The 12,945-nt window shown below is 34.9% G+C and overlaps 1 protein-coding gene across 1 annotated transcript; it reads left to right on the top strand.

Annotated features, from left to right (window-relative positions):
- The first annotated feature begins 8,364 nt into the window (after positions 1-8,364).
- LOC128200356 (uncharacterized) lies at positions 8,365-12,548 on the top strand. Its single transcript, XM_052893538.1, has one exon. The coding sequence runs from the start codon at positions 8,372-8,374 to the stop codon at positions 12,245-12,247; it is 3,876 nt and encodes a 1,291-aa protein (XP_052749498.1). The 5' UTR covers positions 8,365-8,371; the 3' UTR covers positions 12,248-12,548.
- Positions 12,549-12,945: the final 397 nt, after the last annotated feature.

Here is a 12,945-nt window from a genome sequence, read left to right as displayed (position 1 = left end):
GTGTGTATGGTTGTGTTTCGGTTTGAAGGGTGGGATATGGCAGTGAATTTACACGGTACAGAGGAATAACACCTGAGTGTGGCAACGCATGGGGGTATCATGGGCGAAACAGTATATTCTGTTATGTCCATGGTACTGCTCATGTCTATAGGTGACGATTACCACTTTTCATCAGATATGTATGTATATATATCTCAATAATGAAGCAACACGTTCATGATTCACTGTTCATCCCAAAGGTCGACTGGTAGAGAATACTGCTAGCATTAAGTTCGCCTTTGTATTTACTTTAAGTCAATAAAGTTATTTAAATAATTAAACAACTATTATCGGTGTCACAGTATAGCATTCCATTGTCTTATACTCGAGCGAAGCCTGGCGTGTTGGCTAGTGATAACAATATTGATAATAACAATGATTGAACGACGAACAGACGTCCAATCACTAAAACCTATGTTTATAGATACTGTCTCATTATAAAGCCACATACTCATTTGACAGGCGATGCATTAGAATTAAAAAATAAAATTAAAAAAAAAAAAAGAAATAATGAGTCGTCGGTCTGCCTCCGAATTACTTTACGACGAAAAACGAATATATTTTATTTGGTATAGTGACACGTCTTTGCAGACGAGCGACTCATAAGCATTACTCATTTTGCTTGACTTATTTTTCTATTTATCACATATGCACATACTAGCTGTATCGTGCGGCTTCACTTGTTGTCGTGTCGTGCTGTTGAATAGCCAATATAGCTTTCCTCACAAAAAAAAATATCAAATGCAAAAATAATTTTTCATATACAAATGATAGCCCTAAAACTTAGCGCGTGTAAAATCATCTCTTTCGTTTCATTATATTAATACTAACTTTTACCCACGACTTCGTTCCCGTGACCGGGATACGTTTACTAGCGGGAATAAAAAGTAGTATATGTACTCCATCTCATACCAAATTTCATATGTATTGGCTAAAGCGGTAAAAAGTAACAAACAAATAAATTTTCTCAATATAAGTAAGGATAAATAAATACCACTAGATATATTACACAAGAGCATCTATTCCCAAACTGAGCAGTTTGTGCTATGGTTGTAGTTAATCCAATAAATTTTATTTTATTTTCCATTTTAATATTACATCTGGAATCCACAGCTTGTATCTAGAATAATTATAAAACATTATATTTACATCAAACATTAACCAACTACAGATTCTCAATTTATATACTAGGCCATGTTATAAAATAAATTGAATGAAGGTACTTTTTTAAACGTTGTACTGGACATTTTTGTAATAACTAATGTAAAAGTGTGTGTTATTCGTTTATGTGGTATTGCATATATGTGGGGTGCAAAAAAAAAACAGTGTATTGAATGTGTATTATTTTTTATAAAGGAAAGGCTACATGCAGCTAATTTAATAATTTTATTAATTCAACAGTTGGATGTCTTATTAAAGATTTTCTTTATCATTTATAAGTATATTTAATTTATACGAACTTTTAATTATATATACTCACATATACACATGCTCAATACAGATACTTCTTTATTCTAGATTTCTTAAAGACTCAAAAATAATGTACAATAGTTTTTGAAATTTTCATTTCTTACAACTGACTAGTTTTTTACTGTAGAAATTGACGACGAAGTACAAATGTTTTCTCACATACAAAAATATATTTTTGGAGGCTCATCAAAAAGTTGCGCAACTAATCGCAGCGGTTAATCGCTCGTCTGTACTGCGCTTGTCACAACATACTTATCTAGTATCGCACTACCCATGTCACAGTGGGCTTCTGACGTACCGCTCAATGAAATAAACTGGCATTTTGAATATAATAACATACAAATAATAATATACACTATGTTTGTTTGTACGTCAAATCTTTTATTGAAACTTGTCAGATTTAGTTCAATAAAAAAAAAAGCCAGCCAATTTCAAGAAAAAATAATATTGTTTAATAATATTTGTGATTTGTTTTTTATACGACTTAGAATGGCAAACAAGCTGACGGCCCACCTGATGGAAAGTGGTAACCGTCGCCTATAGACATGAGCAGTACCATGGACATAACAGAGTATACTGTTTCGTTGCGTTGCCATTCCTGAAGTTATTCCTCTATACCCTGTAAATTCACGCCATATCCCACCCTTCAAACCGAAACACAGCCATGCAAACACAACTGCTTCATGGTTGAAACACGAATGGGACAGAGGTATCCAAGCAAACGATATTTGTACAAAGTCTCCTTCTGTTCTGATTTTAAAAAGATGAAAATTCTTACTAATATTATAAATGTGAAAGTTTGTTTGTTTATTTTTATTATGGTGTTACCTTATAGCGCCTAAACGGTTGACCCGCTCACTAAAATCTAAATAGGTGAATATGACATGGTAACCCCGCCTGGGCTATCAGTATACACTGGCGGGGCACCAGTGAGAGGTGATAGGTAAAAATGAAAAGACAGATCAGTTAGCTCATCGTGACTAATTCAACGATAAATTAGTCACGATTGTTTCCAGGGGGAACCACGTGGAGGTCGACCTGATTGGGTACATTTATATATATTTATATATAGCAATAAGGACTAACTTCCCCATAACTAATAATCCCTTCCCCCTGGGGTCCAGTAGTTGCCACTCTCTAGACCATTAAGTTCCCTAAATCGCCTCCTATGAGACCCACGGAAAGGGACCGATTGTCCCATTCTATACCTCATACCGTCATACCGGGACAAAACAGCATTAGAAGGAGATATATTACTACTATATTATATATACTATATTCCAATTGCAGACAAAGTCACGGCCGGAAACTAGTTATGAACAAACTTGGCGCAACATGGCGGTCGCATTTTACATCTCAAAACTATGTGCTCTTATATTTGAACGAAATGCGTCCTGGAAGGTGACAAAAAATTGGCACACGAGTGCCAAACATGAATTTTAAGACACTAATTGATGTTAGCGATTTGTATGAGGCAAAAATGGCGTGCCTCTAATGGAAACACACGGGTGAGAATTGGTTACGTGCCCGCCATCTCTCTTTTACTTTAAAAGTTTCCTATTGTCAGTGCAACTAATTCAAACATTTTCTTCCAACCAGCTCTATCCCATTTCATATCTTTGACCTCTCTATATGACATGACACCTAGATAGATAGATAGATTTTTTTTATACAACTTAGAATGGCAAACAAGCTGACGGCCCACCTGATGGAAAGTGGTAACCGTTGCCTATAGACATGAGCAAGACCATGGACATAACAGAGTATACTGTTTCGCCCATGATACCCCCCATGCGTTGCCATTTTTGAGGACTCAGGTGTTATTCCTCTGTACCCTGTAAATTCACTGCCATATCCCACCCTTCAAACCGAAACACAGCCATGCAAACACAACTGCTTCACGGTAGAAACACGAATGGGACAGAGGTACCCAAGCAATCGACTTTTGTACAAAGTCTCCCTCTGGAATCAAACGTCAGATATTATTAATTTTACTAATATAATAAAATAGTAACTACACGATGTCTGTACATGGGAGATATTTAAGAAAAAATATTATGACAGGTCATAATAAAAACTATAAAATTAGAACACTAGGTTTTTAGAAATTTTGTAGATCTATCTGTATGTTTGTTCGAGTATTATACAAAAACTGCTGCATCAAATTGGATGTAGTTTTTAGTTGTGTTCCTGAAGGTCTAAATAAAAAACTGATGTAGGCTTTATCTTGATACGCCATCTACAAGTGGGCTATTGCATTGGTTTTCCTACTTATGAGGATCTACCATGAAATGTTTTCTGAAATTTCGAAGCCGAACGAAACACAAATTTGATGTTAAAATCACATAATACATACCGTTTAAAGTATCATTCCTTTGGACTTTTGTGCTAGAATTTATGACGAACTAATTGCTTGATCGATTTCAGTATAAACGAAAATACGAAATTAAGTCCGAAATTTTGGAATTTCATTTCATGGTAGACTCTCTACGAATGAACGAAGTTGCGGGCATAAAACTAGTACAAAAATAAAACCGAATTGACGACCTGGCCCTCCATCCATTCCATCGACGAATTTCGCAAGCCACTTGTCTAGAGGGTCTGCTCCCTTTGGAAACATTTGTATTAAACGTTGCGGTCGGCGTTCTATCGTGTATCAACCACAAACGCGTCGGATCGCACGATAAAATGGCCGCACGATAAACGTATCGCCCATTAAACCGCGAAAGGGAACATAGCGGCCGCTTGTTTTAGCGTTTTTATCACGCCGACGACATTTTGAAATCTTATCTATGGTCTTAGGCGTTTCGTGTTAGCGCGGTAAACGCTCGAAAATATTGTCGTTCCATTTTTAAAATTTGACGCAAAAAGAGGGGTGTTATAAGTTTAACGTATCTTTATATCTATCTGTAGCATTATAACTCCCAAACTGATGCATTGAAGAGATAGGGTTTGTTAGTAATGGGGGGTAACTGCCCCATAGCTAGCGATATGTGGAGGTCGATAAGGTATATTGTAAGCTTAGATTATATAGAAAGAGTGTCTCCATACAAATGCTTCGAGAAAAGCGGGACAACTTTTTCATACAATTTTGCGTGATAAATAGTTATGAATGATTCCTTTAGAACTTCCATATTTATTTTTTAAATTAATTTCATTTATTAAATATAGATACATCAAGATACATTATGTGCGTAAGTATTTAGATAGAACACTAATAAAAAAACGAGTCAGCTAATTTGACAATTAGCTGACAAAAAGTTGACCCGTTTTTGAGACTGGGTGCTCTATCTATATAATCAAAGAATGTAAGCAATGAGACTGGAAGTCCGTATTTTTAACAGTCCCTTCCTCCCTTCCATGAAATATAAATTTTAAGCTAATGCTGCTAACACTAAGTAGTAAGAAGATCAGATATATATATATATATATATATATATATATATATATATATATATATATATATATATATATATATATATATATATATATATATATATATACTAGCTGACCCGGCGAACTTCGCACCGCCTAACAGTCGATTCTTTAATTTTTTAGTTTTTTTAATACTTTTTCTGCTATTCGGATACGATACTGACGTCACTCAATAGTTTTTACCTCTCCACTAACACTTGAACTTTACAGTATAGCATTAAAGTTCAAATTTTATTTTAAGTATTATTACAAATCATTCGTATGGGAGTATAGAATAATACTGTTTCTGAACTTATTCAGGTAATTTTTAAAAATTTTCTCTCCGTAAGAACCATGCTCGTATTTAAAGGAATATTCTAAGAAAGAAATACCGAAATCGGTTCAGCTGTTCTCGAGATTTGCGCTCAGCAACACATTCAGCCATTCTATTCTATATTATTTTATATTATATCTATCTTTTGTGTGTTTGAAGTCATAAAAGATTAAATCACAAAGATTTATCATTTTATCTCGCCGCCGCCATTTCGGAATTTGTGCACCAAAGCCCGCCTTTTTCCGCCGTTCGAAAGAGTTTGTCTATGACACGCGATGTCAACGGTATGCAGTCTTTTAACTTTTAACAATGACATAGGTAGGTCAGATAAAAAAAAATGGAAAATTCAAAATCACTTATTTACATACCTTGTAAATAAAATATAACAATTATTATAATAAAATATAACTATTTATAAAAATTCACATCGATTAAATTTTTTTATTTAAAAAAAAAAATAAGTACAAAATTTTAAACGGAAGCAACAATGTACGGGACGTCATCTTTAATTGTATATTTTTTTTTATAAAAAACAACAGATTATGTAATACGGAAATGGAACCAGCGACTTTAATGTTAAGAGAGCACTTCACATTCCGACTTGTCTTTGGTTCACAGAGTAATAAATTGTAACAGAATAATATTTTCTTAAATTAAATTACACAGGCGGGTAAATGCGTTTTGTGTGCCTATAAAAAATAACCAAATAATTAGTTATAACCCTTCAAATGTCGGGCAGAGAGCGAAGGAATCGAAACGTGGGAATGAACGGACAGAGTTACTGTTAAAACAGTTCAGTGAATGGAGTCGCGCTGTTCTGAGATAATAATATGGAATTTAAATATCTATTCTATTATTTATTTATTTATTACATTATATTCACTAGATGTGCTTTACAGTCTTCCAATACGCTCACCTAGGAAATTACTAGTACATAACATATATAAAAATGGGGGAAAGGGATTGTTAGTAATGGAGACTGAGAATCCCATTACTAGCAATATACCCAACCAGGTCAACCTCCTCGCGGTTCCCGTTGTCAGTCAGTTGTCCCATCGTGACGAATACAGCTTGAATTAACCACAACAGTTCCTAAAGGAAACCACTTGGAAGTCAACCTGAATGGGTATAGTGCCAGTAATGGAGAAGTCTTTCAATGGGTAAATATGGAATGGTAGTGTCACCTGCGTTATCGATTATATATGCTGACTGTATATGCTGGTACACCACCAGAGATAATAGATGAGGATAAAAGCTAGTTGGCCTATCATGACGAATTTGAGACGAATTAACCATGATGGGTTTCAGGGGAAAGGGGAATAAAGAGGGAGGTCATTTATTAACAATCCCTTGCGCTTACCTAGGCTCCATTAGTAACAATTGCCTCTCCCATGCGCTATTGGTTTGTGTTAACGTAATTTACTTATAATGTCAACAATAGAAACAAACACTGGTTAACTTCATGCCATTCTATTACTATTGTCTCGTCGTAGGTTTAAAAGCAACAATGTTATGAAATTGAAGTTAGTTGAAAATATATCCATTTCAGTAAAGACGTGTGTTTTCTTGCACCTTAAATTGATATTGAAAAGTGAACCTTAACACATCAACATATGGCCGTAATCGAGCCGGATTATTAGTTTATTACCGCTTCATCGACCCGTTTCGCGAGAACAATAGAACCGCATCGAACAAAAATAGCACATCGCCGAGTGGTATTCTTATAAAGATTTACAAATTTAATGATCTTTATTCACTAAGCAATTAGTACTAAGATTGCTTAAATTAGTAATTGGAAGATTATTGAAAAAATATGGCTACGTCTTTGGAACAAATTATCAGTGTACTTGAAGATACAGGAAATCTATTTAAAAAATCGCAAATAAATCTTAAAAAATGCCCGAAATCACGATTAACAAAAGGATACATCGAGTCGCGGTTAAAGTGCATAGAAGATTATTGGAAAACTTTCAAAAAATCGCATGAAGAATTATTACGCATTACGACTAAAGAACAACGCGTCATACTACCATACTTCGTGAAGGAAGAATACTATGTACATGAAGATATTTATTTGTGCTTGGAAGCGGACCTAAGGATATGTTATCTGCTTTACCAGTGTCACGATTAGCTGAAAAAAGTGTGCAATACCCTTGTGCAAGTGAAGCTACCCAAAATCCAAATTCCCTTGTTCACAGGATGTTACGAATCGTGGCCCGCCTATCAGGATTTATTTATTTCTTTAGTGCATAACAATACATCGCTTAGTAGTGTACAAAAATTACATTATTTGAAAACAAGTATTGGTGGTGAAGCAGAGAATTTATTAAAACATATACAAGTGACGGAAAATAACTACCTACAAGCTTGGAATACACTGAAAGAAAGGTATGGTAACAAACGACTAATAGTTAACTCTCTTTTAAAACGACTATTTGCACAAAAGAAAATTATGAATCAGTCAGCTAATTCAATTAAAGCATTGTTGGATACAACGTCTGAATGCATAAACAACTTACAGAATTTGAATATTTCCACCGATTCTTGGGATCCCATAATCATATTTCTGGTCGTGCAGAAGTTTAACATAAACAATGGGAGGCGTATTCTTATAAAGAAAATTCAGATGAACTACCCTCATGGACTGACTTGAAGAAATATAGAATCTCAATTCCGTACATTAGAATTAGTTACACCATTATCATGCACTAGAGAGCGAACTATTAGAGAAAGATCATACCACGTGACAACTCCAAATAAAACTTGTAACATGTGCAAGAATAACCACGCCTTATGTCATTGCAAGGAGTTTACAAAATTGTCCCCCCTGGAACGTAAGGAATTTGCCAAGAACAATAATCTTTGTTACAACTGTCTAGTACCAGGACACTCGGTGTTGAAATGCCGTACACCAGTTTCCTGTCATGTATGTCACAAGCGCCACCATTCTCTTCTACATTTACAGAAGAAACCGGACACGTCGGGTCAAATAGGTACCATACAACCGAGTGTGTCACCATCCCCATGCAATGTAGAAGAGCAAGAGGAGATAAGAGTCAATACAATGGTAGCGTCTAATTGCAATACTAGGCAGAAGATATATTAGCGACCGCAATGGTGATAGTAAGAAGTGAACGCGATCACACCACTGTCTTAAGGGCGCTAATAGATCCAGGGTCGGAATCATCGTTTATAAGTGAAAAAGCAACTCAGTTACTTCAACTCACTAGAACAACAGCAAAAAGAAGTATTATCGGAATGGGATCTATGAAAACGAATGTAAACCAAGTAGTTCAGTTCAAAGTAGTTTCAAGATACAAGTCGGATTATAGCATACAAGTAGAAGCATACGTCGTGTCTCAACAACTGACTGCTAAGATACCCACAAAATCACTTGCTGTTCATAATTGGCCACACCTAGAAGGATTACACCTAGCTGATCCAAGTTATTGTACTCCAGGCTCCATAGATCTTCTTCTTGGTGTCAAAGAATATGCTAAAATATTACAATCTGATTTAATCAAAGGTCCACCTGGCTCACCATGTGCATTAAAAACAGGTCTTGGTTGGATTTTATTTGGTGAGGTACATTCTGGTGAAAATTGTACTCAAGAATCAAACTTTATTTTTACACATCATGCAGTAGATGTAGACGAAATGCTGAAAGTCATATGGGAGGTAGATATGGATACTAAAAGAAAATTTACTAAAGAAGAGAGGCTGTGTGAAGACATCTACGAAAAAACATATAAAAGAAATGATAAAGGACGATACATAGTGAAGCTACCATTTAAGACAGAGAATCCAGTTTCACCGGACGGAAATACAAGAGAAATAGCATTGAATAGGTTTTTACAATTAGAGAAAAGATTCAACAAACAACCACAATTAAAAGAAAAATACACACAAGTGATAGAAGAATACAAAAATATGAAACATATAGAAGAAGTACTAGAAGAAGAAATACATTCAAAAAGATCAATTTACATACCACACCTTGCAGTCATTCGTGAAGGAAAGGAGACTACTAGCACGCGTGTCGTTTTTGATGCTTCATGCAAAGGTTCAAACGGCATCTCACTGAACGACGAGCTCTTATTAGGACCAGTACTACAGGGTGATCTTAGAAGTCTGTTGATGAGATGGCGAATGCATGCTGTTTGTTTCGTATCTGATATTGAAAAAATGTACCGAATGATTTTGATAGCAAAAGAAGACAAAGACTTTCAAAGAGTTTTATGGAGAGATAATCCTGATGAACCTATAAAAGACTACCGTTTTCTCACAGTAACATTTGGGACGGCGTCAGCTCCTTATCTTGCTATCAAAACTCTCGTACAGCTATCTATTGACGAAGGTGAAAACTATCCAATTGCTACCAGGATAATTCAAGAGGATTTCTACGTGGATGATGTTCTATCGGGTTGTGATAATGTTGAAAATGCTATCGCAGCTGCCAAGGAGTTAAAATATTTATTACAACAAGGTGGTTTTCAACTAAAGAAATGGTCATCTAATAATGCAGAATTCATGAGATCTATCAAACCAAGCGAAAGATCCTCTAATGTACACTTAGATCTCAATATCGATGGTACTACAAAGGCATTAGGAATCGCATGGAACTTGAGAACTGATAAATTTGAATACAATTCGAGTACACATAGCGAGTCAATGAATATCACCAAACGTAGTATTCTGTCAGATATTCAGAAACTCTATGATCCTTTAGGATGGATAGCACCATTGTTGGTAATGACAAAGATATTTATACAACGACTTTGGCTGGAAAAGTACAGTTGGGATGAAGAGATAAGTCAATCACTAATAGACGAATGGAGGACAATAAAACGTGATTTTAAGAACGTAAATGGCATACGTATAGACAGATGGTTACATACATTCAACAAAGAGAAAGAATCTATTGAAATACATGGTTTCAGTGACGCTTCAATGCAAGCTTATGCAGCCGTGGTATATTGTCGTGTTGTAAATTCTGATGGAACCATAACAACCACACTTGTTGCTGCACAAACTAGAGTAGCCCCATTGAAAACAATATCACTACCACGTTTAGAGCTTTGTGGTGCTGTCTTACTTTCAAGATTGCTCAAACAAGTAACACAAGCAATGAAATTATCTATGTCCCAAGTGTTTACGTGGACTGATTCCACTATTGTCATATCTTGGCTACTTGGAGAACCCAGTAAATGGAAACCCTTCGTTGCTAATAGGGTGGTAGAAATAATAGATAATACCAACAACAGACAATGGTACTATGTGAAGTCACAAGACAACCCTGCTGACATAGCGTCCAGAGGTATGTATCTTAAAGATTTGCAAAATTCGAACTTGTGGTGGAAGGGACCGAAATGGTTGTCTGAACATAAGATAGATTTTCATAAGCCAAGTTGTACACAAACAGATGAGGAAATGAAAAAGGTTATACACGTAAACTTAAATATAAATAATAAGGAAGAAGAAAAAGAAAATCATATATATACACAATTTGAAAATTATAATACATTAACAGAATTGTTAAAAGTAATAACATTTTGTAAAAGATTTCTAAAGTTTAGATTGTTGGCAGAAAATATAAACAATACTATTACAACACAAGAATTAGAGGATTCATTACGTATATGTATACAAATAAGTCAAAAAATAGATTTTGAAGATGAAATAGAAGCATTAGAAAAGAAGAAATCAGTAAAAAGAACCAGCAATCTAAAATCGTTAAATCCATACTTAGATGAACAACGTATTCTCAGGGTGGGCGGAAGGCTCAGACACGCTAATATCGATGAAGAGAGTAAACATCCAATCATATTAAATCATAAAAACAGATTTACATATTTAATTGTCGCTGATGCCCATCGTAGAACTTTACATGGAGGTATACAAGTTATGTTGACGTATTTAACTTCTAAGTACTGGATAGTAAGAGGGAAGGGTATGATTAAGGGATACATAAATAAATGTTTGATCTGTGCGAGACATAAAGTTGCTGTTAGAACCCAGATCATGGGAGATTTACCTAAAGCACGTGTGACACCCTCTCGACCATTCTTGCAGAGCGGAGTTGATTTTACTGGTCCATTTCAAATTTTGATATCGAAGGGCAGAGGTATGAAAACAAATAAAGCTTATATTGCTATATTTGTATGTATGGCTACTAAAGCCATTCATCTGGAATTGGTTGGAGATATGACGTCAGAGGCATTCATTGGTGCATTTAAACGGTTTACTGCCAGAAGAGGAAAGTGCTCCCATTTATGGAGTGATCAAGGGAGAAACTTTATAGGAGCAAATAAGGAGTTAGTAACTGCCTGGAAGGATGCTTGTTTAGAATTTAAAGGGGAAATTGCTGAATCTTTGGCGTGCGATGGTACTCAATGGCATTTCATCCCTGCTTATAGCCCAAATTTCGGAGGTTTATGGGAAGCGGGCGTGAAATCAATTAAGTACCATTTAAAAAGAATATTAACCAATCACTTGACTTTTGAGGAAATGACCACCATTCTTTGTGAAATAGAGGCGTGCCTAAATTCTAGACCGCTCTGTCCGATTGATGACTCAGGTGACATAATTCAACCCTTAACACCGGGACATTTCCTGATAGGCGAAGCACCTATTGTCATTCCCAATCCAGATTTACAGCATGTTAAAGTTAGTAACATATCCCGCTGGCAACATACACAAAAATTACTAAGAGATTTTTGGAATCGGTGGCAGAAAGAATATTTGTCTAGACTTCAACAAAGACCAAAGTGGCTTAAAAAAGAAAAGGAATTTGCTATCGGACAAATAGTTCTTATTAAAAATGACCTACTACCGCCTGGTAAATGGGCTCTAGGACGAGTGCTCGAAAAACACCCTGGAGATGATGGAATTACTAGAGTTTACAGTGTGAAAAGTGGTAACAGTGTTGTAAAAAGATCTATTAGCAAACTGTGTTATTTACCTGTGGACATTGAAACTGATTCTAAATAATGAACTTGTATGTAGTTGTTAATATTTTATAAATTAATTTATATACTACAATATTTTGTTACCTTTTATATTTGTTATATATATGTGCATGAGATATATTGTTATTTGTTTAAATTCTCGTTTAAAAAGACTTACAGTCATTTTGGTGGGCGGCATGTTAACGTAATTTACTTATAATGTCAACAATAGAAACAAACACTGGTTAACTTCATGCCATTCTATTACTATTGTCTCGTCGTAGGTTTAAAAGCAACAATGTTATGAAATTGAAGTTAGTTGAAAATATATCCATTTCAGTAAAGACGTGTGTTTTCTTGCACCTTAAATTGATATTGAAAAGTGAACCTTAACACCTTAACAGTTTGTGTTAGCTGGATATGAGTGGAGAATTGATAAGTGAGATTAAAATCAAGTTAGAACTTTCTAGATTTCCAAATAAGACCACCTGGAGCTCTCTGAAAGAAATCTGATCAATTTGTAATGAAATTTAACTGCTAGTAAAATATCTAATTATTCGTTAGATCCTTGATAATATATATATATATATATATATATATATATATATATATATTCGGTATTTTATAAAAACAGTGGTCACTCAGTGGTCAAAATTCGACCATAACATATATTGTAACAAATGAATTCATTATGGTTATATTTGACATTCAGTAAGACTATAGACAAATAATATTAATCTA

The sequence above is a fragment of the Galleria mellonella genome, unplaced genomic scaffold (assembly GCF_026898425.1).
Source record: "Galleria mellonella isolate WM207_F2 unplaced genomic scaffold, CSIRO_AGI_GalMel_v1 utg1789, whole genome shotgun sequence".
Lineage (NCBI taxonomy): Eukaryota > Metazoa > Arthropoda > Insecta > Lepidoptera > Pyralidae > Galleria > Galleria mellonella.
Note: the sequence above shows the minus strand (reverse complement) of the source record. Positions and strands in the feature narration are given on the sequence as shown.